We start from the raw sequence: 27047 nt of genomic DNA on the forward strand, positions 1-27047 counted from the left end.
GTACTGTATTATTAGAATTGTAAAATTACAGTGTAGATTTTAAAGTACAAAAGTACAATCAATAAATCTTTTTGTAATATTTAAATGCGTGTTTGCTGAATAAAAGTATTAATTTCTTTTAAAATAAAAATCTTACTGACCCCAAGCGTTTTTATTTTTATTTAATGTGGCTCCATGAGCAAAAAGAAAAAAAAGAGGCAGATTTCAAACCAGTACTTCTGGGGGTTCCTGCACCAGCTGAGCAGCTGCCACTGAGATGAATGGAAATGCTAACGGATAGCCTTCTCCAGGTATTATAGACCTCCTTGGGGCAAATGCTCAGCAGGCCCATGCATTAATCCATCTATGAGCGAGATATGCATAGAAAGAGTCAGACCCAGCACACTAGGCAGACAGCAGAAGAGGGAGTAACTTCCTGCAGTGGGAAAAGGCAAACAGAAAGAGAATATGAAAGACAAACAGAGACAAGACTGAGAAATGAAGAACGGGTCAGACGAGATGCTGGAGGGAGCGAACCGCCAGACCGTGGCACATGCAAACGCAAATATACTGAAATATATAAAGGAGATTCTTACTTTGGTACAGGAGAAAGGTCACTAATATTGACCACCTTATTGTTATACGCCTGAATTTTCTGAAAGCATTTTGTGAGGCCATAGAAAACAGGAAAAGGGGTCAAGGATGTTGACCGACAGGTGATGGAGTTTCTTTCTGCGCTAAACAAAAGGTGCATTTTGATTCAGAAAGATGCAAGATGCAATTAAGTCTGACTATTTGCGTTAAGAGGTCAGGAGAGGACAATTTTTTTTTTGGTTGTTTTTTTTTAGATTGAACGAGTGCGGAAAGGTCTGACAACAGAAAGCTGAACAGTCCAGGAACAGAGCAGATGGAAAAGTGAGAGAGGGATTGGGAGGGAGGGAGGGAGGGGCTGGGGAGAAGTGGGCGTGGCTTGTATTCTGTTCAGCCTATCAGATCCAGACAAAGGCAAGCAATGAGAACTGGTGTAGGAGTGAGTGAGAGGAGAAAAGAGAGAGAGAGAGAGCATGAGAAGGAGAGAGGTAGAGGGAGATGTATATTCTCAGTCCCTCAGCCCGTGGCAGAGAGCTTGGTCGCACCAGAATAGCTCAGGACAGTCCTGGTCCAAAGTCTGTTTCGGAGTGTGAGCCGGACAGCATGTCGGATTCCGAAGCCAAAGTCAACTCCAAAAAAGCCGGCATTCGGGCTGCTGTCATTCTGATCGGACTACTTCACAAGTCCAGACGGCAGAGGGAGAAAGAGAGAGACAAGGAGCGGTGGGTGAACTTTTCTTTTTCCCACCCTCTAGTTTGACCTGTGTTTCAGATCTGGCTGTTGTTATTGGCCTGGGTGCTCTGCTTGACCTACGTTTTGGTATGAGGTTTCTGGCTATGTAGGTCGTCGTATGTACACTTTATACATTTATTGTCGTCCCAGAGTGTGTTGTAATTGGGTCAGTATATAGTAAAGGACTTTTTTTTTTTGTGTGTGGCTCATTTGAGGATGTTCTCGTTTGCAACTTCCAAGCTTGTCTTTCTCCTCATATGCTATTTAGAAATATAAGATATTTCTTGTTCAAAGCTCAGGATACTCAAGTTCTCAATTATGCGTCATTGAAAAATCTCAACTGTTTCTGATAGAGAAACAACATAACACACAAATAAGACAATTGTTGATATACAGTAAAGTATATATATCATGGATTGCATTTTTGGACTTGAAAATGCTAAAATAAAGAGAAATGTTTAATTTAATTACAAATTTGGCAAATGTCAGCACAGTTTACTGTTATTTATTTTGGTATTTTAACTTTTCATTTTATGTTAGTAATTTCTTCATTTTTATTATTTTTTATTTTGCCTCGACTTCAGTTGGAAACATCTCTGTTTTTTTAAATTTAATTTGTGTTTTATTTTAATTAACAAAAATGCTTTAATTTTAAATAATAGTTGAGAGTCTCCTGGAACACTTGTTGGTTTTTGAGGTCTTTTTTTTTTTTCTTAGAAAAAGCAAAATCTGCCTTGCTCTCTATGTAATCTCATTGCTGTCTAAGAGAAACGGTAATAAGAAAGATAATAAGAAGATTGCATATGTATTTTTATATGTACTTTGTGTAACCGTCCATGTACAAAGAGTTCCAAGCAAATACAGCACTGTTAAACAAACAGAGAGTAAACAGAGAGAGAGAGGCACATAGTTTTCACCAATCTCTCCTGGTCAGGGTCATCCAGGTCAGATTGTACAGTATGTGGAAGTAAATCTCCGAGGATGAGACCACAAAACTATTTCTCAGCTTCTCCAGTGGCTGTCTGGTCAGTGGCCGTGTTGCCCCTATCAGCTGGCATCATCATCGCTAACAGTGGCCCCAGTGTAAACTTTGTCTAATCATTAATTATAAACTGATTTGACTGCATACTAACACACGCCCAAAGACACTCTTTTACACAGGTGTCGTGCCGCGTGGAACCACACACAATACGATTTGTGTTCTCAGGCGCCATGTGTGCAGCTCCATTTGCATAGATCTCATCGATAACTGGCATGGTTACTGACATCACTGCGAGACGGCCCAGCTGGAGTCACCGCTTTTATTCCCTCTAGATCAGTTCTGTCCCGTTCTTTATTTCAGATGTGCAGAGCAGAGTATATAAATCAAACAGGCTTTTCAGAGTGATAAGTGGGGCATATTTGTAAACGTTATAATGTGATTCACCTTGATGGCTGGGTGTTTCAAGTTTGGTCTGTGAGGAAGGTTATTGCTCTCTCTTGTTTTAATCGAAAGGTTGACTGGTGTAGTAATTGCGTTGTTTTATCTTAAAATTAAAGGTTTGGTACCAGATTCGAGAGCACTTCAGGGTGTAATTTGTTCTCAGATTGGAGTTCTTTGAGTAGGTAAAAAGATCTTTAAAAGAATTTCTTAAAAAGTATTTTTGTATTGTTTGCCAATAAACATCACAGAGACTATCCCTTGAATCAAATTATTTAATATATAATATTTAATCTTGCATTATTTATTATTTAACAATTGTTAATCTAAAAAATGCAGACACTTTATATATAGTGACCAATTCTCACAATTAATTAGTCGCTCATTAGAATGCTTTTTTTTTTTTTGTGATCAACTTTTTATTTTTCCAAATCTACAAAACAACATCCACTCAAACAAACAACAGGGAGACACACCATCAACAATTTCAATTTCAATTTGTAGTAAAAGGAGCAAAACAGAATTCACATGAGTCCATGGATTGACAACAATTGGACATTCCCAAAACATGTGGAGAAAAGTACCTGCTGATACAGTGTTACAGATATGACAGTTATAGGTCGATTGCAGTTTCATTTTAAACCTCTTGTAAGGAGTTTTGTATGCTCTATGGATGACTTTGAAATAGATAATTACAAGTTTTTAGAAGTTAAGATTAGATTAGACCACACCCTCTCCCAGTCGACCGATAAATTAAAACCTGTTAATTCACGATTCCAGATAGATTTAATAGAAAGAGACTTTGTAGTGTGATCATTAAGTTTACTATATATTAAAGAAACAGATGGCCAACCAGAGGGTGGTGCGATCCAATCCCATATAGGATGAGAGGAAATAGGGGATGCCCAGGGAACTCCATAGGCCTTGAGAGCAGAACGTAACTGAAAAAAGACAAAATATGATGATGCTGGTAAACAAAACTTAGTTCTTGAAGTGAGCAGAGTCCCTGGTTATCATAAAAGTCACCGCATATGTTTCTGCCCTATGTAGACCAAGAGGGCTGGACAAATGGCCTATTTCAACATAAAAAATTAAAGTTGTGCCATAAGGGTGTGTTGTTACAAAATTTGAAAGGTCCTCCCATCAGACGTTCCACCCTTTTTAGAAAGAAAAGTGAAGTCCTTAGATGTAGTATTCTGGATTCTCCAAAGATCGATTACATTAAGTTCAGTGATAAATTTATTCAATAACTTAGTGGATGGGTTAGCTGTAGTATCAGGGTGAGATTTATCTAGTGCAGGATTTAAAACAGCATTAAAATCACCACCCATCACTAAAGGACAATCAATCTGCTCAAGTAATATATTGGAAATATTTGTGAAAAATGCCTCATTCGGGCAGTAAATGGAGACCAGTGCTAACCTGTCATTATGTTTTTTACAGAGTATAAAAACAAATCTACCTTCATAATCATTCCCGATATGTTCAATAGTTAAATGTAACTTCCTATCGACTAAGATAAGCACCCCCTTAGTTTTATTAGGGGCACAAGAGAAGGCTGCCAGTTTGTAATACTTGTTTTGAAAACATGCCACATCGCATTGTTTTAAATGAGACTCTTGTATCAGGGCACAGGAAATCGATTTACGATTGTGAGGGGGCCCTGCGGCGAATGGACCGAGAGAGACAACCCCCCACCCCCCACCCCCAAATCCCCCCATCCCCCCCCCTGGAACGCGATCGTGAACAGACCGAAATGCGATCATGAACGCACCGAGGGGGCAAATGGTCAAAGCAGACCGCATATTACCGAGAGTGTAGGTCTGCATAAACAACAGAAACAAATGTTGATGCGTGACCAGTCCACTTCAACGGAAGACATGTCCCCTAAAGGCCCACTGAGCCAAAAGCGTAGTGATTGAACCTGCTCTCCATCAGCCCGAATAATAATAATAATAATAATAAATAAAAATAAAGAAAATAAATCATTATTATTTACCAGTCAGCGGATGAGCGTACAGGACAGGGGCAAGATTCCAAAAAGAAATTAACAAGTGTCCATGGCCACCTTGTTATTGTTCCCCTTCAGGATCGCTGATCTGTCATGCCATCTTAGTACACGGAAGATGAGAGTACGCGGCCGATCTGAGTTCTTCCTTCCGTCATACACGCGATGGGCCCGGTCAATCTCGATGTCACGGCCTTTCAGGGAAGAGATCCACTTGGAAAGATTAGCTCTGAGGAAGCCAGCTGCATCGGAGCCTTCCGCCCCCTCTGGCAACCCCACCGGTCGTACGTTATTTCTCCTGCTCCTATCTTCAATGTCCGTCGTAATTTTTTCAGTGAGTTGCTCCAGCTGATTTCTTAAGTTTGTGACTATCCTCCTATCCTCACGTGCAGCTGCTTGAACGGAATCGACCCGGTCACGTGTCTGTTTCACCGCGATGGCTAGCTTTTCAACTTCTGCTTTTAGCTCTTTTACAGAATCCTTGGTTGTTTGTATATCCAAATGTACATCCCGGAGTGCTGGGGTCAGTACAGAGTCTATCGCTTCTCTTACAGTTGAAGCCACTACCGAATCGAGAGTACTTTGTTGCTTTTCAAGCGCTAGCTTGATACCGTTAGCTATAGAAGCGTCGAGATCCTCTCTGGAGATGGTGGAATCTTTTAATTTTTTCTTTATTGGCGATTGTTCACTCTCTCTTTTCCGTCTGTCCTTGACTGCTGGGGTACCCACGAGTGGTTCAAAATTTACTGACAGGATATATACAATTTCTGACAAAGTGAGCAGAGCAAAGGACTATGCTTTTGCTGTGCATTGCTGCCGAAGGGTCACGTCATCTCCCTCATGGTGCGTTCACACCAGACGCAAATGAAGCATTAAGCGCGAGTGATTTACATGTTAAGTCAATGCAAAGACACGAATGACGCGGTGCGACACAAGTTTTCACAAGTTGAAAAATCTGAACTTTGGCGAATATTCACACCACGTTAACCAATCAGGAGCTTGCTCTAGTAGTGACGTGATTACACGTAGTGAGCGGAGGCAGAAATCCGTAACAACAATGGAGGACAAAATCATCGTCGCTGTATGTGGATACACGGAGCTGTACGATACATCTTCGTACTTTTACAGAAACAAGAATAAAAAGGATCTTGCTTGGAAGAAAGTGAGTGAGGAGGTCGGACAATCTGGTAAGTTGTAAAAAACGCTCTTTACTCAATTTTGAGCAATATATATACATATTGAGTTGATGTGTTTATTCAGCCTTCCATAGCACATAAAGCGCAGCTACCCTCTCAACAAAATCCATGTCAACCATTTCACAACGAGACTGGAGCCACCTGGCAGAAGCCCCTCCCTGACGCAAATTTGCGTCTGTTGTGAAGTGAATTTCACGCGCGAATAAAGCGAATTTCACGCACGAATGAAGCGAGTAAACTCCAAATGATCAATCGTCCAACTACGCGCGAATAGCGTGATTTATTCGCGCAAGTCGAGTCTGGTGTGAACGCATAGTCAGAATGCATTTTATTAACATATTTGTTGTTTATCAGTACTTATAAAGCACATATTCTGCATGACCATATTCTACATCCCTAATCCTATACCCAATACCTAGGGGTGGGCGATACGAGCTAAAATTCATATCACATTTTCCACTGTCCAGACGATATCGATATTATATCGCGATATGAGAAGAAAAAATGGAATCACATTTTAGTAGACCTTAGTTAAATTACAGACAAAATATGTATTTAAACATTATATAACTAGAAAAAAAAAACATGATTTCAAGATCTAAGGCAAAAATAGTCTGACTTTAGAAGTGTGAAATTATGCTACATAAGAAACCTGCACAAAAGAAAAACAGCAAATGGACTGAAAGAACATGCAAATTCACTCTTTGACAGTAGATGGCGCTTATGGCCTCAATTTAGCGTTCCTTTGGTTACCGCTGTAAATAAAGCTGCTCTGCGCTGCGCTTATGAACACGGAGGTAAGAGAAAAGAAAATGCCATCTAAAGTTTTCTGAAGAGAGTTCAGATACTCATTCATATTACCCCCTGCCCCCAATTCAATATATATATTTTTCTTCCTATATTTCGAGCATTGTGAACAGTGATCTTGCGCTTGTGGTCTGCGTCTCTGTCCTGTGTTAATGGCCGTTTACAGACTTAGTAATATTTCCACACAAATTACATTTTGGGAAATTATTATAATCCAGTTTGTGTGCAGTTCTGGTGTTGTGCTCAATTTATTGCCAAATTATTACCCCTCTCGTTGAAATCGCTATCTGATTGCCTAATCCTAATCCCACCCCTGATCCTTACCCCTCGCCCACACACCTAACCCTAAACCTACCAATACTAAGGGGTAATAATCTGGCAGGGGGTCAGAATTGGGCACAACACAGGAATAGAGATCAGCCAAAATATATTTAAAAGCCGATCGTGTGTTTGGAGCAAAAACCATCCGGTTCCGATCTATGTCCGATCAAGCGGGGAATATGTAACGGTATCCACGGTATAGCAAAATCCATATCATGGCACAACATAATACATTATGTTACATAGTTACATTAATACGGGTATAGCGCCCACCCCTAGCAATACCTAAACTTAACAACTACCTTACTAACTATTAAAAAGCAGCAAATTAGGAGTTTATTGAGGCAAGTTAATGGTTTGTTAATAGTGAGAATTGGATCTTAAAATAAAGTGTGACCAAAAAAAACTATATATTTTGTAATTTATTTATTATGTTTTTACCTCATTGGCAGATTTTTGGGGCATAAAACAACTGTGAGTTTAATGCTTTATGCTATTTTTCAGTGGGTTAATTGATAATATATTTTCCATAAAATTAATTATTCATAAAAAAGGTAAATTTACTTGTGTAAGAAATACCTATTCACATAAGATATAATATTTAATGTAACATAATATATTTAATATATTTTATTAATATAACAATCTTTAATTTTATGAAAATTAAATAATGACATTTTTAATAATATTGAATCTAGAATTGTTTTTTTTGTTTGTTTTTTTACCCCAATGGCTGATTTTAAGCATTTAAGAACTTGTAGCACACAGATCAATAAATAAAGTTTTTTGCATACTATTTTCAAGTGGCTTAAATTATATGTTTTCTGAAAACTAGTTTTAATGCAATTTTGCTCCTCAAGTAAATTTAATTTTATTCATTGTTATCTCTTGATATTTTTACCGGAAAACAAGAGAAATAATAAGTAAGATAATATTTGCATTATTTTTTTTATTGTTTGCAGTCTCTCTACCAGCTTGACTAGTTTTATTTTGATTATTAATAATTCTTTATTTGACATGATGTTCCTCATTCCATTTATCTTGGCAAATGCTGTAAGATGAGAGCAGCAGCGAAAGCATTTCTTCATAAGTTCATTAAGCACCAAAGCAAATGTTTTTCTGGTTTCCTGTTTCATTCACTGAAATCTAATTTTCTCCACCTTCATCACTCATTTCTCCCATGATCCTGTCTCCTGCAGCTCATATGAACTGCTTTCACCTCCTGACTCATTTTGTTTCCATCACAATTTATTTTCCTTCAGCTTTTTTCACTTTTCTCCTTCACGTCGTTTCTTCACGTGTAATTTTTATCCCTATGCACCTCCGCTGTGCCCTCCCCCCGTTACCTCCTCTTTGCTCAGTTGTTTTGCCCCCTCTCTCTTTCTGTTGTTGAGAAAGCATTTTTGATTAGCAGCTGTGTGAAATTAAACTAAACTAGGTCACCCTTTGCCCTCTGTCTCGCATATAAACATACAAAGACTCAAAGTCCTTTAGGTCAGAGGATAAGATTCCAGTTCAGTTCCTCATTCAGTACCACAGATGCATCATCGTCTGTAACTGTAAGAGCGAGTCATCGTGAGTACCTGGAAAAAACACGCGGCTCATTCATCCAGAAGAGGCCGTAAAACAGACCTCTGGCTGCCAGCACAATGGCATACTCAGTGATATATACACAGTATGTCATAAAAACTCAAAGTAAAGGGCTCAAATGGCAGCACTTTGGCGTAGTGATGGATTATGATATAATCATGTTCCTTATCAGTCCTGCTAAATGGAAACATTAAATGGACAGAATATTGCTTCTGAAGCTTCTGAACATCTTGTGATTTAGAGTCAATAACAAATAAGTGTGCCCATAATGAAGAAAATAAAACTTTTATTAATCTAGTTTAACTTTGTATTCATATTGTTCATTCGATTTTTAGTTTAATTTGAATAACTCTAAACGTTGTGGTGTACCAAGTAAAAAATAACAATTAAATTAACATTTTTCTTGCACCTTGAATATGTGTTTGTGTCGAAGGTTGTTAAAAAAGTTTTTAAAAAGATACGTGTATATATATATATATATATATATATATATATATATAAGCAATATTACACAAGTAGACGTGAGATATGGCTGTATATTGGCATGGCTGTGATTCGGCCGTAGGTAATCACAGCGTGCTGGTATACAGCCATATCTCACGTCTACAAGTGGGATATTGCATTTATACAACAGTTCGACAGCATGAGTGTGTAAATACATAAACAAACTTACAACAGAGTGTCTTTAAAAGCCCTCTTTTGTGCAGAACTACTTCCTTCCACCACAAATTCAAATCTAAAGTCGACAGTTTAACAGCTAAGTCCAAGCCTCCGTTACTAATTCCAAAATGTCACTTTAGAAGTAGTAACGAAGGAATGTTGAGTTGCTTCATTGAAAGCTTATTGTATTACTGTATCAAAAGCTCGCTATATTATGTAGAGAAGGGGTCACCACACTCGGTCTTGGAGGGCCGGTGTCCTGCAGAGTTCAGCTCCAACTTGCCTCAACACACCTGCCTTGAAGTTTCACATATACCAAGCAAGACCTTGATTAGCTGCTTCAGGTGTGTTTGATTAGGGTTGGAGCTAAACTCTGCAGGACACCGGCCCTCCAGGAACAAGTTTGGTGACCCCTGATGTAGAGTATTATGAGAGAGATGGACTGGGCGAGTGTGATTACCTGCATCTGATACAGCATTCATTCTTCAGATCTGTCTCATATTCACAATAAACATTAGTTTGAATATCTGCTGAGGAAAGCGTTATCTTTTTTATAACGTTACTATCCTTTCATCTGTTAAGGGTGATTTTGCTGCTCAGTGCATTTGTTTGCTGTGTCAAGCTGTTTTTGAAGCTAAAAATAACTTCCGTCTATAGCGTTTATAACTTTTCAATGTAGAAGTCTTTACTGCTGACTCACTCATAAAAACAGTCTCTTCTCGCCATCTAAGGGCGGAACAATGTGACTAAAATCACCATCACGAACACGCACCGTTTCTCTATACTAAACACTATTATTTATTTATATAAAATATTATTTATTGAATAATAATATTTAATAAACAACAACAACAACAGCCATCATAAAAGTTGCTAGGCAGTTATAGTTCAAACTGCATATTTGAACTATAAACAAGAACATTCTCGCCTGAAAACCTCTTAAAACTTAATTCCGTGACACAAAAACTGTAATATTTATAAAATGATACTGGATTTGGGCGTCCGCCATGACACTCGCTGTAAGAAGTACCGCAAGCAGAGTGATACGATTACAAACTGTGAAACAGCTGTTGGAGTTCTGATATCACTCTAATATCTCACTCTTATCAGCCAATCAGATTAGAGGACCAAAAACAACTATTGTATAAATTAGTATATTAATATAAATAACTGTTGTTTATATCATTTAGGCCTATGCTTTTTGTATCACATGCCATTTTGCAACTTGAATATCCTTGCATGTCATGAAAAGGTCTAATTAACTAATATTTTACTTGTGAAATTATGCCAAAATTAGGGGTGTCCCCGGATCGGATTTTTCGAATCTAGTCGACTGAGAGGCGAATCATATGTTTGGGGGCAGGGCAAAATACTTTACCAAGAGTCAAGTCAGACATTCGGCAGTCATAAATCAAAAAAAGTCATAAAAACGCCTCGCAGATAAAAACGTGGTAAATAATGTTTTATGTTTTTATTAAAAGAGAGTTAACATTAAACGTCAGCGAAACCCTAAGAATTCACAACATCTTTTACAATAGTGCTCTCATTATAACGTTATGTATATGACAGTAGTTATTAATGTTCTGCATTTCTGCTTTGAGCGGCGTTCGCTGAAGATGACCAGTAGAATGAAGCATATGATAGCAGGTTTTTAATCAATGGGATTTAACTCATTTATCTGATATAGAATACGGTTCGTTATTTATACTACAAAACGTTAATATTAATACTTGTAGGCTATCTGCAAATCAGATATGCCCCGAATGCATGAACGTGTCTGCGCGGTTCTGATTGATCTCCTTTTATGGTTCACGCAACAACATGCAGAAACACGACAACTAAACTGTAAAAATTCAAAGCGTTTTATTATAATAGTGTTCTTATTATAATGTTATGTATATGACAGTCCCAGTCATAGTTATTAATATTCTGCTTTGTTGTTTGTCCTGCTCGCGCTGCGCGCTGAAGAGATAATCACCTTAGTACTACAATGAAGCGCTTTACTGCAGCGCAACTCAACCAAATGCATACGAGATAAATAAAATAACATGATAAACCGGCTGAAATGTTTTGAAATCACTTGTACCCTGCCTGATCAAAAAAAATTAAAATAAATAAATCCAGTCTTTCACTCCTCTGTCTGATCATGGAAAGTGAAACTTAAACCTTTAGGGGTGGTTGGATTTATTCAGGCACGTTAAAATATTTATTTAAAGCTTCTTTCTTTTCAGATTCTTATTTACAGCATTATCATAATAGGCTGTATATTAATTTATTGTGAGAAAGCCGTTAGTTTTATGTGAAATCAGACATTTGAGCACCCCCATATAGCCAAAATGGCATGATCATAACACCGAATATTCGACTGTGAGATTGGGAGTCAAATCGGGCTCCTCCTATGGAAGCATCGAATCTTCGACTATTCGGGGTCACCCCTTACCCTCAATAAGTCAAAATGAATTAATCCAGGTACATAATTAAGCAGATATGTGTTAATCATGAACTAGTATATGTTTGTGTATTCAAGTCATTTATGTGAGATTTGCATTGCTTTTAAAATATTGTTTAATAAATGAATAAATCCAGGACATACATAAGCATCATGTCAACCTCATAATTGATTTATGAGCAAAATCAAATCTCTTAGAATATGATCTGTCATGTGACAGATGTGTTTGGCTCAGATTCAGAGAAAACAGAGTGTGAATATTGATATCAAATCAATCAAAATTCAATCAAAAAACATTTTCCCAGCTTCAGAATCAGAATGGGCTTTATTGCCAGGTATGTTTACACATACGAGGAATTTGTTTTCGTGATAGAAGCTTCCACAGTGCAACTGAATGACAGTGACAGGAATCTAATAATATAAGAACAATAAAAGAATAAAATAAATAATAAATAAATAAAATAGAACAGGTAAATAGGGAATAACACTATACAAATTTACAATGTATGTGTACAGGTATATTATAATAGACAGTTTTGTATGTACAGGTATATTATGTGCAAATTCGAGATGTAAACTAAGTATGTGTGTGTTAGATAAATAAGTGTATAAGTGCATAATAAATAATGTTGTGTGTTCCACAGTTATTGTCAAGTGTATAAGATGGATTGCCTAAGGGAAGAAACTGTTCCTGTGCCTGGCCGTTCTGGTGCTCAGAGCTCTGTAGCGTCAACCAGACGGCAGCAGTTCAAATAGGGAGTGTGCTGGATGTGAGGGGTCCAGAGTGATTTCGCCAGCCCTTTTGTTCACTCTGGATAAGTACAGTTCTTGGAGAGTAGGGAGGGTTGTACCAATGATTCGCTCAGCAGTCCGGACTACACTCTGTAGTCTTCTGAGGTCAGATTTGGTAGCTGAGCTGAACCAGACAGTTATAGAAGTGCAGAGGACAAATTAAATCATAGCGGAGTAGAACTGTTTCAGCAGCTCTCGTGGCAGGTTGAACTTCCTCAGCTGGCGAAGCAAATCCTGGGAGATGGCGGTGCCCAGGAACCTGAATGTCTCCACTGCAGTCACAGTACTATTCATGATGGTGAGTGGGGGGAGAGTAGGGGGGTTCCTCCTGAAGTCCACGGGCATCTCCACTGTTTTGAGCGTGTTGAGCTCCAGGTTGTTAAGACTGCATCAGACGGCCAGCTCTTTAACCTCCTGTCTGTAGGCAGACTCGTCACCGTCCTGAATGAGGCCGATAAGCGTGGTGTCGTCTGCAAACTTCAGGAGCTTGACAGAGGGGTCTTTAAATGTGCAGTCGTTGGTGTAGAGGGAGAAAGTGGGGAGAGAACACAGCTCCAGTGCTGATGGTGCGGGTGCTGGATGAGAATTTTCTCAGCCTCACTAGCTACTGCCTGTCTGTCAGGAAGCTGTTGATCCACTGACAGACGGAGGTGGGCACGGAGAGCTGAGTTAATTTGGGCAGGAGGAGGTTTGGAATGATAGTGTTAAAGGCCGAGCTGAAGTCCACAAACAGGATCCTCACATAAGTCCCTGGTCTGTCTAGATGTTGCTGAACATAATGCAATCCCATATTGACTGCATCATCCACAGACCTGTTTGCTCAGTAGGCAAACTGAAGAGGATCCAGCAAGGGTCCAGTAATGTCCTTCAGGTGGGCCAGCACCAGTTTTTCAAATGAGTTCATGACCACAGACGTTAGAGCCACAGGCCTGTAGTCATTAAATCCAGTAATTTTGGATTTCTTTAGGATGGGGATGATGGTGGAGCGTTTGAAGCATGAAGGGACTTCGCACAGCTCCAGTGATCTGTTGAAAATCTGTGTGAAGATGGGGGCCAGCTGGTCAGCACAGGATTTCAGACAGACTGGTGTAACACAATCTGGGCCTGGTGCTTTCTTTCTCTTCTGCTTCCGGAAGACCTGGCGTACACTATTTTCGATGGTCTGAAGTGCAGGTGTGGGGGTAGAACGGTGTTGCTGGAGGTGTTAATGGTTGTGTGGAGAGGTGGTCAGAGCGGGTGTGGGGTGTTTTTTCAAACCTGCAATAGAACTCATTCAGATCATCTGCCAGTTGTTGATTCTCCAGTTTTTCACTGTTGCCGTAAGTTACTGCATTTTACCTTTTATAGAGAGGTAGTGTAGTTGCCACTCGTTATCAAAATAAAAACCTCTTCTGGTGTATGCATATATCGGTCCATTGAACTGTATCAGTAAGTGGAATAGATGAGGTGAGCATGTCTCTCTTAACAAGTGCTCCGAGACGGTTTCACTGACAGGTTGTATAGAGCCTATTTACAGAGCAGTTGAATTGAGGAGGGTATTTTTAGAAGTCACTTTTCTTTTCCTCTTTCTCGCTCTCTCAAAACCCTGTGGCGTCCTCTTTGTCTCCTGTTAGACTGCTGATTTAGTGATATGGACAAAGGATTAATGCATTTAAAAACCCCAGAGGAGCACAGGTTGTTTTAATAGAGGGAGTGATATCAAAAGGCCTGCTCAATGCCAACGTCTCTTCGGCCCCTCTTAAGGCCCCTGTGGTGGTCTGCTGAGAGTTCAGGAGTTTGTTTAGGCAGAAGAGGGCAGCTTTAGGACTTTTTGGATGCAGTAAACCTTCAAAAACGAACAACTGTCCAATTTGTCCAAGGGCAAATAAACACAAGCTGTTCTCAGAGTCATGCTGGAGGCAAAAATGTACTCAGACTGAAAACTGTCAAGCGGGTGAAGGAAGGTATCGCTGATTTGAGAATGAATTTGATTTATTCAGACTGCTGGAAGAGGGATTACGTATGAACAGGTTTGTTTTTTTGTACTCTGATGTGGTCTGCCCTCTTGACTTTATTGTTTTCTTATTTTGTTTGAGTATTATCTGATTTGATAGTACTCAAATTCTAGAATCACTTACCAAAAAGTACCATGGTAATACTATTCATAATGGTACTGATGCCATTGTTGCCTATATGATGATCCTACTGTGTGGGTTCTCATTTTTAAATTATAGCAACATCTATTATAATTTCATTTAGGATTTACTTTGAAGTAATTTTCACTCATGGCTTCTCACTCAGAAATTGCTAAAGAATTTTACAAATAATTACAAAGAAATGTCAGGTAACACATTGAATTGTAAAATATAATGACTGAAATAGTATTTTCTTGTAAAATGTACTCCAATAATCTATGTTTTATTTTTGCTTTGAAATTTCACTTTTTACAATGTAGTAAATTTTGCAAAATAATTAGAAAGAAATGGCAAGTAACATGAATTAAATCTTTTTTTTTTTTTTTTACAGTGTATATATTTACATATATAAAACCCATTTATGCAGTGAAATGTTATAAAAATGTTAAAATATCTGGAAAATATTTACTTTGTGTAAATATGACATTTTATATTTTATTTTTATATTTTATTTTATTTTAGTGCTTTTAAATCGATTAATCGTGATTAATTGCATCCAAAATAAAAGTATATGTATATATGCATGTGTATATATATATATATATATATATATATATATATATTTAAGAAATATTCTCTGGTAAAGGAATGAAAACACGTTTAAATGAATACAATTTTGTCCTGACTGCTTCACTGCTACTCTCGTCCTTGCTGAGAGTTATTAGCCAGTGCTGCTGCTATAGGATGTCAAGCCTCTGAGCAGTTGCCATAGTACCGAGGCTAGTCTTGCTAATGTGTAATGGCGACTGAATGGCTATATTAATTGAGTTATTGATTGTCTACAGACGGTGTTGGTACACCACAGGTAGAGTAAAATGAAGAACAGGTGCAAAGAGTCAAAGGCCAATCGACTTCCTCTCAGAAAAAAATGCATTTGTAGAGATTTATAATGGCCAGATGTATATATTGCGTCATTAAGTGATCATAGAACAGCTGTTTTTTGTTGTTGTAGGAACTAGTTATTTAACAGTATGTGTGCAGAAGGAATACGTTTGAATTTGATCAAATAAAAATCCTAGCACAGTGCATTATTCCTCTACTTTGTTTACAAAAGTTAAAGCAAAAAGACCGAATGCTTTAATTGAGCCCTATTGAGCGACTTTTGCACACCCCTCTAATTCTTGTTAGCACAGCAGGGACTAAAAGCAGAGAGGGTTTTAACAGCACTCAGTATCGATTGTTCCTTTTACTTGTTGAAACGTTCTGTTTCAGCAGCAATTATTTCTTAATTAAATTTCCATATGGAGTTCATCAAAATTACCTTTGTACAAGTCATTTTCATTTGTGAGTGTGTTAGTTTGTGCTCAACAACTTGTGTGTGACTGAATAAGTCTATGCGGTTTGGGACACTGGCTGCTGTCCACATTTCTCACTTTCTATAAATAGCCTCGACATATCATCATACAACAGGAAGCAGCACTCTGACCACTCCAACAGCTATCTGAGGAAAAAACATTATCCTTAAAAGACACTGGTATTGCTTCCCATAATCCTTTGCTGGAAGAAGAATGATAAAAGATTACCTCAGCATGTGGACTGTCAGTTTAGCTGACAAGCAGAGCTTTGACACTGTCATAATATTCGTGTAAGCATATAGATAATGTTTAGGGCGCGGACTCAGATGAGCGTAATGTATCTGTAAAACAATGAACCTGACAGGAGTGTATTAAATTAGTTTATGCGAGCAGAACAAATACGCACTGCCATTGGTAGGTAACAATCTAATTGGCTGAATATTAAGTTCATTACTGCAGTGATGTGACTGAGGTTTGCCATTTGAAATGATCAAAGAGGGAAAGATCAAGTTCATTATTGGTTTTCATGGGTCAAAAATAACATTTATAATTAGGATTTTATTGTCAACCCTCTGGCAATATCTCCTTTCCTGTAGTCTGGTGTCCTCTCCTGTCCTATTTCATTTGTAAGTGATAATGTATAGTCAGCATGTCAGTATCACAAAATAAACTCCAACAGAGTAAACACTATCCGAGCTTTCCAAATAAATAATTGAATAAATTAGCACACTAATATTTTATTTTATTTTATTACAATTTAAAAATATTACTGTGAGTTATTACTATTTGAATATATTTTAAAATGTAATTTATTCCTGTGATGGCAAAGCTACATTTTCAGCAGACTTTAGAGTCACGTGATCCTTCAGAAAACATTCTCATATACTGATTTGGTGCTCAAGAAACATTTCATATTATTGTCAATGTTGAAACAGTTTTGTGTCTTTTTTTTTTTTTTTTTTGGTTAAAAACTGATCTTTTTTTTTTTTTATTTTATGTTTTTTAATGAATATAAAGTTCAAAAGAACAGCATTTTTTTTAAAATAGAAATCTTTTGTAACATTATAAATGTATTTACTGTAAATTTTGATCAATTTAATGCAATGAAAACAAGTATTATTTGTTTTTGTTTGTTTTTTTAAAATAGAAATCTTTTGTAACATTATAAATGTATTTACTGTAAATTTTGATCAATTTAATGCAATGAAAACAAGTATTATTTGTTTTTTTGTTTGTTTTTTTAATTAAATTGAAATGATTTTATTATGTGAGAAGAAAGAGACCACAAAGTCATACAAGATCTTATTTATTTAGGAAATTGGTCACTTCCAAATATTTCGACCAATCAGAATCAAGACAGCTGCGTTACAGTTCTCTACTTGCATAATAAATACTCAGTCTGTATGTTGTCTTTTTCTCTTTGGAGTGTATTCAAAGCATGAGGCATGTTGCTGGAACATTAGATAATCATAATCACTGGGCAGATGTGATTAGTATTGAATCAGACCTAATTAAAGAGGCAGATATACAGCCTTGTGATGAAACTGAGGACTGGAAATGAAGGGAGACAGCATGTGCTGGACAACTAGAGATATCGCAGCTTCCCGCTTCTCCTTATGAGCTGATAAGATTCTAATGAAGCAATAACTGTGATTTACTGTGATTGTAAATTATGTTTTAGGGCTGCTGTAAGGCTTTATTCATAAGTAAGCATCATAAACGTACTCTGCAGTCAAGTTCCAGGAAAAAGTTTCATGTAGCTTTCTAATAATCCTATTTATAAGACTTCATCTTTCCATTGTGCACAGCACAGCAAACCTCTCAGCCTCTTTTCACATCCCTCATTTACATTTTATGAATTTAAACACATGAAATCTTGATCACAGTTTGTTGTTGTGCAATGAACTAGGCCTTCATTTAGTCTTAAAGGAATAGTTCACCCAAAAATTATCAAATTTGCTTAATATTTACTCTCCTTCAGTTCATCAAAGATGTAGATGAGTTTGTTTCTTCATTGGAACAGATTTTGAGAAATGTAGCATTTATCATTCACTTATCAATGGATCATCTGCAGTGAATGGGTGCCGTCAAAATAAGAGTTCAAACAACTGATTCATTAAGGTGTTTTAACTGTAAACTGTCAATTCAGTCCAAAATACCAGTCAATAATCCATAATAATGCATGTTTATTAGTTGTGGATTATTATGATGTTTTTATCAGCTGTTTGGAGTCTCATTCTGACGGCACCCATTCACTGCAGAGGATGCATTGGTGAGCAAGTGATGTAATGCTAAATTTCTCCAGATCTGTTCAGATGAAGAAAGTTACTCATCTACATCCTAAGGGTGAGTAAACTTTGAGCATTTTATTCATTTTTTTGGGTAAACCTTTCCTTTAGGTTTTTGTAATGTATATTTAAGAAGATTAGCAGTTGAAAATCTTCCACTAATGTATATTGACTGAACGCTGAGCATTCAGTTGTCTTTGTAATGCTGTGTCTGTGGACCTGTCCCTTCATGCTAAGTGAGAGGGATGTAGTCAGTGATGCAGTTACATCAGCAATGAGTGTCATTATACAGCCAAAATGCTGATCACACTCCAGTTTTAGCAAAACACCTTACATTGGGTCTCTAAAGCCATAGTGGTTTTAGACTGCATATAAATGCAGCACATATGTATTACAGTGCCCATATTAACAGGCAGCAGCATTCACATTTCAAATGACTTCTAATGTATACACTAGTCTTCAAAAGATTGGGGTCGGTAAGATTTTTTAAAATGTTTTTGAAATAGGTCTCTTAAGCTCACCAAAGCTGCATTTATTTGATAAAAAATGTAAATAATATAAAAATTTAAAACAGCTGTTTTATATTTGAATATATTTTAAAATGTAATTTATTCCTGTAAATGCAATGCTGAATTTTCAGCATCATTACTCCAGTCTTCAGTGTCAAATGATCTTTCAGAAATCATCCTAATATGCTGATTTGCTGCTCAATAAATATTTTATTATTATTATCAATGCTGAAAACAGTTGTGATGCTTAATAGTGTTGTGGAAACCATGATAAATGTGAATATGAATATGAGTTTATAAGAAAAACATTATTTGAAATAAAATCCTTTTTTAACTAATATTATGTTTTTTTCTTCCCACCACTTTTGATCATCATTGCTCAATAGAAGTATTAATGTCTTTCAAACTTTTGAACTGTAGGGTAAGCAGTGAAAAAACACAGGTTATTTATTTATTTATTTATTTATTAGCAATTTCTATGATGTGATACCAGTACTTATTTTTATTTTATGTATTTAATTGTTTTTATAGCCTATATAATACTTTATTCCGGTCCTCACAACTTCTCACAAAATAAATAAAAAATACATAGTTACCGAAAAAGGTGTAGGCCGAAGCCTTGCTTGTTATGCTTGCTTGCATATGGTTTCAGTATTTGATTTCTAAATGTGTCTTGAATATGTATGTTTTTTCAGTTCATCACACAAAACATAATGTGGTCGACACATACCATGTTTGTCCTAAAAAAAATTGTATTTAATGTATTCTGGGTTGTATCTTATTTAACATTGCTTAGTTTTTTGCTTGATTTTTAAGTATGAGGAATGTCACCCAACCCATGTTGGCATCTGTCTAATTTGATGAATCTGTGCCAAAATACAGTAGACTTAGACTGACCCCACGACCTTTGACGTCAGCTTCTACTGTTGTCCATCTGTTTGTGCTCTTGACTTCAGACCCACAGCAGCTGGCATTGTTCTGGTGACCCAGCTGGGAAAAAGGTGCAGTCGCAGTATAGAGGTGAATTTGAACATGACTGGTCATTTTCAACAAGAGCCGTGGTGTTCTGGAGCATGTCCCCTCAAGCAGCTGCAGTCATGGCTAGATGAAATAGATGTTTACTCAGTGTTTCCTATTAAGAATGGAAAGACTGGCAGCCAGACACGCACTCACATTTGGCTTTTGTACAGTGGCCGAGAGAGCTCAACACGCTGCAACTTCAGAAAACAAATGCAAATAGAAAAAGCACCAGCAAATCAAGAAAACATCTTCATCAGTTTGACAGCAGGTGGTGCAAATGCTCACAATGTAAACAAATAAAGAAACGTGCAGCAAATGCTCACAACACAACCAAATAAATAATTTTATTTGCAGCGCGTTCTTTATTTGGTTGTGTTGTGAGCATTTGCGGCGCGTGTGTTGTCAAATTGATGAAGTTGATTTCTTAATTTGCAGGTGTTTTTTCTATCTCTCGGCCACCGTACTTTTGGGTCTAAGTGAACTGTTTCTGTGTGCTGGATGTATTTCAGAAAGGGAAACAGGGAGTATGCACATCAGCAAAGTACATTAACATTGACTTTGTCCCTCCACCTAATGTGGTATTTTAGTAATGTCCAGGTCACCTACCCATGCTGAAACTCTCTAGAGAACAAAACAGAAAATTTGCTTTGTCATTGCATTAGAGTACAGGATGTTTCATTCATAATTTACAGTCGGGTCCTAAGAGATGATTAGTAAGATATTTGGTAACACTTTATTTGACTGTGTCCTTGTTACAGACGTTACAAGTACTTACTATTATAATAACAATAAATTATGCATAATTACATTGCTTTTTAATGTATTTTTTATGGTATTTTCCTTCTGATCAATATTTGCTTATTTGATTTGAAATGCTGAATCTTAAGTATTTCTTATTTTACATTTTAATTTTTTTCTTTGTTTTAAATTTTTCAAATCCTGAAAATGTCTCCACAGACAAACCTCTGCAACAAACTAGGGGTTGACTGATATGTGTTTTTCAGGGCTGATGCCGATACCGATTATTTTAGATCAAGTAGACCAATAACTGAGATTTTGAACCGATATACTGTATATGTCTGGTGTAAAAATGAAAATTAATGTAAAAATTAAGAATAACAAGGGATCTGACAAAAACATTCTTTAAAATCTTTAGATTATTTTATTGGCAAATTGATTTTGAAAATGACCGATTACAATAACCATAAATACGCTTATTATTGGAGCCGATAATTGGCCAGGCCAATAATCGGTCAGCAACAACAAACGACATGTTTATTGTGCTATCATTGATATGATATAAATAATAAATACTATGTATAAATATGTCATCGGTTCCATTCTCTCAGACTGACTCTCCTTTATCTTTCATTGAAACCTTCACATCCTCATATATGTATTTTCTGTGGCATTTTCCAGCTAGAGATCTTCATGTGTCTTTTTGGAGTTTAATGACCCTCGGAGGTGTAATGTAAGGAAAGATTTTAATGGACCCTCATTTGAGACCGTCTGCAAGGAGCTTCATTTCTAGACCAGAGTTTGTCTGCCTGACTAATTTTAACCTCTGATTCCAAGTAGCCCCTTTCTCATTTGTCTTTGGCTGAAAGAACTGCTTTTAAAATGTGATCATGTTCCTGCTTGGAGCCTTACACCTTTCTGTATCCCTCGTCCCTCCCTCTTTTACCCCTCTCCTCTCTACGTCTTTTTTTGACCTACAGCAGTCTGTCTGCAGGGCTGGCTGCCCTGAGTTATTCTTGTTATGTCTCTGTGCAGATACCAGAGCAAACAGAAGAATTGTTGTTATTGAGTTTTTCTATCCTGTAGTCTTTCACCTTAGTCTCTGGAGACCAGGCTCTTTTCATTTTCTCAAAGGGTACTGCACTGACCCTCTGCCCTCTGTGTGTGTGTGTGTGTGTGTGTGTGTGTGTTTGTATACATCTATGTCTGAGGGCTAGTCTTCTGTTTTAGTGCAAAACTACCATATCTTGGTCTTCAGCTAAAAAGTGTGTTGATCTTTGTTGTTTTGTCGAGTGTGTTATTTTGAGGGAACCAAATTTCTGAAATAGTATACATTTTGAGACACGCTTATGCATGATATTTATTTATTTATTTAAATAAATATGGAAAATATTTTAACACTGCATTCATATTTAACATAAAACTTTTGTCTTCAAAATTAAAGTCATTTGGTGCAACCAAAATGCTGAAAATGGTATAAATGTTTTTCAAAACCATATTAAACCTACATAAATACAAAGAGTGTATTTCTATGAGCCTGGGACATCCCTTCTAAACTATATATTTCCTTTAAACTATGTTTACCTTTTTTATTGTGGTGGTGCCACTCGTTTACCCAAATATGCAAAATAAATATCATTAGCTTTGTACAAAAACAATAGTCAATGCAATCAATGCATAAAAATACGGTGAAATGTCTGTTTGGTTCTGCATTTGAGGGCTAGTCTTCTATTTTTGGGCAAAACGTCTGGTTAGTCTACTACATAGTGTGCTGACCATTTGCCTGGCTAACTGTGTGTGTGTGTGTTTTGCAGGAAACAAGAGCTTCTGACCATCTCCAGTGTGCCTCTGGGAGAATGTCCACCCTCACCTCCCCGCACTGCACCACCCACCATGAAGGTGAGTGTTCTGGCCATGCATTAACACACACAGACACACACACACACACACACACACACACACACTCACTCACTCACAAACACTTCTCTATTAGCTGCTGTTAGCTGAAATCTGCTGCATTCGTCTCCCAGACATACCTTTATACTGAATTAACCTCTATTAGCGGTGATAGCATGAGGAAGTGAGAATGCCCTTTGTAGCATGCCATATAAAATGACCGTCCTTTCGCTACCAAAATGTCAACATGCTCTTACATAATGCCTCCAGCTGATTTAGACATGCACATTATCCTGCGGTACTGTCTGTGAAGGTGCATGCAGTGTGTTTGAGGTATAAAGCTCTTCATTCAAGGTTACCTCTAAATGTAATTCTAATTCATTTGGACTGAGGAAATCCATTTTCTTCTGAGCATTAAGGTCTCATTGAGTTCACATGGTATCGCTATCTCTTTATATTTGCAACAGCCTCAAGAGGAGCTGGAAAGATTTTCTGTCTTGTTTAAAAGTGGTACACTGAGTTCAGAGATGGATTGTGTGGCATGAACGGAGCACAGTCGGTGACACCATGAAATGAGACGCACTTGCCGAAAAATCAGAGGAGGATGGAGAGATTGGTGTTTATGGAGGAAGGGAGGGTGAGGGGCCGAGGCGTCAGGTGTGATATTAAGATGAGAAAACATGAAGTCGAACCCAGAGGTCATGATCATGTTAGCCAGCGCTTTAATTATGAATATCGTTTCTCATTAGGACTGATTAAATGCCTGAGGCACACAGCACTTGTTGAAAAATCATACTTGAAATTTATTGAGGTCTCCATCACGCTTTTGCTTAGTTATTACCTGTTGTGGGAGGATTTGAGGATTTATAAATAGCTTAAATAGAATTTACCTTTTTCGTGAGCAGCTGTTGTAAATTCTGTCATCATTTGTTTGCTCGTATGTTATTCCAAAACCTATGATTTACTTTTTTCTGTGAAACATGAAAGAAGATATTTTGAAGAATGTCTAATTTTTTGTTCACACTGTGAAAGTTAATGGGTTCCATTGTTGTTGTTTTTGTGTGTGTTGTTGTATTTATACAAGTTTGAAATTCAGCAAAGTATTTGTTTCAGTAAAGTATTTTTTTAAGAACTAAATACTTTTATTTCACAATGACACATTACAAAGTTCAAAAGTAACATAAAGACATTTATAGCGTAACAAAAGAAAGTATTACAAAATAACTGCTGTTCTTTTCAACTTTGTATTCATAAAATAATTTAAAAAAAATGTATAATGATTTCCACAAATATAGTAAGCAGCACAACTGTTTTTAACAATGAAAATAATAATAAATAGTTTTATACCAAATCAGAATATTAGAATGAGTTCTGAAGGATCATGTGACACTGGAGAAATGCTGCTGAAAATTCAGTTTTGCCATCACAGAAATAAATAACATTTTAAAATATATTCAAATATAAAATAGTAATTTTACATTTAAATAATATTTCACAATATTGTTGTTTTTACTGTGCATTTTTGATTTAATAGTGTATATAGACTTTTGAACAATAGTGTATATTATAAATAAAATTATTATTAATATTATTTTGACTAGTTAGCACCGCATATACTTAAAAAAGTGTCAATCTAGCATTAGTTTGTATTACACCAATCCTAAAATATTAGGGATGCACCGAATCCAGATTTTTGGGGTTCTGCCAAATACCGAATCCACTGGTTAAGATTCTGCCGAACCCGAAACCGAATACCGAATCCTACTCCCATCCTCAGACCATTAACACAGTAAACACATTAATGAAGTAAACAACGTCCACAGCAGTGTATTTTTCATTTTATTTTATTTTAATGCACAACTCGTATTCTTTCGGATGTTTAATACGCAAATGTTTTAACAGCGGCGATGTTGTGTATTGTTTGGGGTCCTTGCCACCACGAGACAAATCGGCATTGCAAATTGAACATGTAGCTCGACTTGAATCGCCTTCTTTCAACTGAAAGTACTGCCAAACAACACTTTTTCTGCTCACAAGTTCCATTTTCACTTTCTCACATATACTGCATTCGAACGGTCCACCTTAAACACCTTCCCGTACTCAACGGCGGCGTGACGTTGACCAGTGTAGCGCGCTTAATGCAAGCTAAGGGTTCGGTGGATTTTTTTTTTAAGGTTCGGCAGAAACCGAACCCCGTCAAAAAGTCCAATATTCGGCCAAATCCGAATCCGAATCCTGGATTCGGTGCATCCCTATAAAATATACTTGTCATTGAAAAACTCACATAACAAGTTTCCAGTTCCCAACTTTTTCCTTAAAGTCACTTTACACATTGCAAAAAAGTGTTTGCAGAGCATAACACAATGTACTGTACCTCTTTTCAGGTTTAACTGTTCTTGTGGGGACATTTGGTCCAAACATTGAGGCCAAAACCTAAAACACAAACACACACTCGCCCACTCAAAACACTCCCACAACACTCCATTAACACCTGTGTTTGAGTGTAAACACAATACGTTTAGTAAGGACATATTCATGTGTCAGTGTACTTGTCCTTTAAGATATATAATTATGTGTTGTTCACACAGTTGGTGGCCACTCCCAATGTAAACCCAGTGTCTAAAGAAGAAAAGAGGAAAGGGTGGAAAGCAAGTGTGCGGACTTGATAAGGTCTAGTGAACTGTGGTTCAAGCAGCTGTTGGTCATACACAAAGCAGAACTACAAAAGGCAGAGAGAATGGGAGAACTTAATAACTCATAAGTACAGACACACTGGTAAGACCAGTTTTAGGGTGTGGAGCTAGAGCACACTGCCAAGCGGACTTGTTCGTCCTCTTCCTGTTTTGTAAAGTGTTTGCATTAAGGAGCACAGCTAATCAGAGGAGAGAGGTATGATCGCCTGTGTGATGGGGGGAAACACAATTCGACTCGCTCTGTGTTTATTGTGGGATGGGGTATTGATGAGGCTTGTTAGTGTGTATTTGGCACAGCATGACCGCCTGCACCGCTGCAGTTCATTCATTCATTCTAGTGTGTCTGAGTCTTTACGTAATATCTGTTTATCAGCCAGTTCTGGACTGAGTCCCAGATGCACACTTTATTACCCCACTGCCTCTATATCTACAACTGCTTGCATATTCAAATAAACAATACTTACAAGTGTTTTTATTAAAGAAATGGTAGCATTTTTCAGTAAGGTTCAATTTGAAAACATTTGATAATGCATTTATTATAATGAACTAACAATGAACAGCTTTTTTTATTTAGTTAAGCTCAAACATCAACATTTGTGCATATTGCTGACTACCACAAAAATTATTTCAATGCGTCCCTCAAAATAGATGTTACAGTGAGGTATTTACAGTGAAAGTAAATGAGGCCAATATGTGGATGATTTAAAAGCAGATTTATAAAAGCACTTACAAGAATTATTCTGTGAGCTTGTGTGTATTATTTGAGCTGTAATGTTTTTCTTCTCATTTCAGCTGTCATTTTAGTGTTTTAAGCATACATTGCAATGGCATCAGAGTTGTAAAAATGAACTTTACTCAAAAAAAAAAAAATGTTAATATACTCCTGACTTGTGGCTATTGAAAAAGTATGTTAACATTTACAGATTGGCCTCATTCACTTCCATTTTAAGATTTTTTATTTATTTATTTATTTTTCAATATAGTATAGTTCATTGTTAATTCATGGTGTAATGGGAACTTATGAAACTAGAAATGATAAAATGTCTTAGCATACTGTATGTAGAAATGAACTTGATATTTATTGTAATACTTAATATTTTCACAAAAAAATTCACAAATAATTACAAAGAAAGAGCAATTAACAGATTGAATTAAATGTGAAATTTGAAATAGACAGATTGAAATAGTATTTTCTTTTTATTTACAGCTGAGATAAATATAAGTGCTGTTAGATGATTAATAGTGATTAATCACATCCAAAATAAAAGTGTTTGTTTACATAATATATGAGTGTGTATTGTATATATTTATTATATATATATATATATAAATACACACGCATGCATGTATATATTTAAGAAAAATATGTTATGTTTATATATTAAATGTATTTATATATAATATAAATTAAATGAATATAAATATTAGTGCTGGGCAACGATTAATCGTGATTAATCACATCCAAAATAAAAGTTTTTGTTTACATAATATGAGTGTGTACTGTGTATATTTATTAAATATATAAAAATACACACGCATGCATATATATATTTAAGAAAAATATGTTATGTTTATATATTAAATGTATTTATATTAGTGCTGTCAATCGATTAAAAAAATTATTTTTATTTAATGATTATTCATGATTAATCGCAAATTTAAAATACTAGGATTTACCTGTAAATGTGTTGAAAAAGAAATGCATGACAAACTAGTTTAAGGAAACAGAATCTTTCACACTCCCGCCAGGTATGAGACATAATCCTTATTATTCTTTTATCATTATTCTTTTGTTTTTATTCAGCCATTATCAGCCTTTATACTGGCAATTAAATATTTACCAAGCCACATCGCTTCAATCCCAGTATACATTTACCCAACTATTATCA

The 27047-nt window shown here is 36.6% G+C and overlaps 1 protein-coding gene across 7 annotated transcripts in view; it reads left to right on the forward strand.

Moving 5' to 3' along the window:
• Window positions 1–27047, forward strand: part of rap1gap2a (RAP1 GTPase activating protein 2a) — a 97856-nt gene that overhangs the window by 45025 nt on the left and 25784 nt on the right. For 3 of the 7 annotated variants that reach the window (XM_058799099.1, XM_058799096.1, XM_058799097.1), the window contains exon 3: window positions 22384–22468. In XM_058799099.1, coding sequence (XP_058655082.1) covers window positions 22463–22468 — 6 coding nt within the window. In that variant the 5' untranslated portion in view covers window positions 22384–22462. Of the gene's footprint in view, window positions 1–1060; window positions 1293–22383; window positions 22469–27047 lie in introns of those variants that run through there. The other 4 variants (XM_058799102.1, XM_058799103.1, XM_058799094.1 and 1 more) reach the window with 2 other exon arrangements.

The sequence above is a fragment of the Onychostoma macrolepis genome, chromosome 15, assembly GCF_012432095.1.
Source record: "Onychostoma macrolepis isolate SWU-2019 chromosome 15, ASM1243209v1, whole genome shotgun sequence".
NCBI lineage: Eukaryota > Metazoa > Chordata > Actinopteri > Cypriniformes > Cyprinidae > Onychostoma > Onychostoma macrolepis.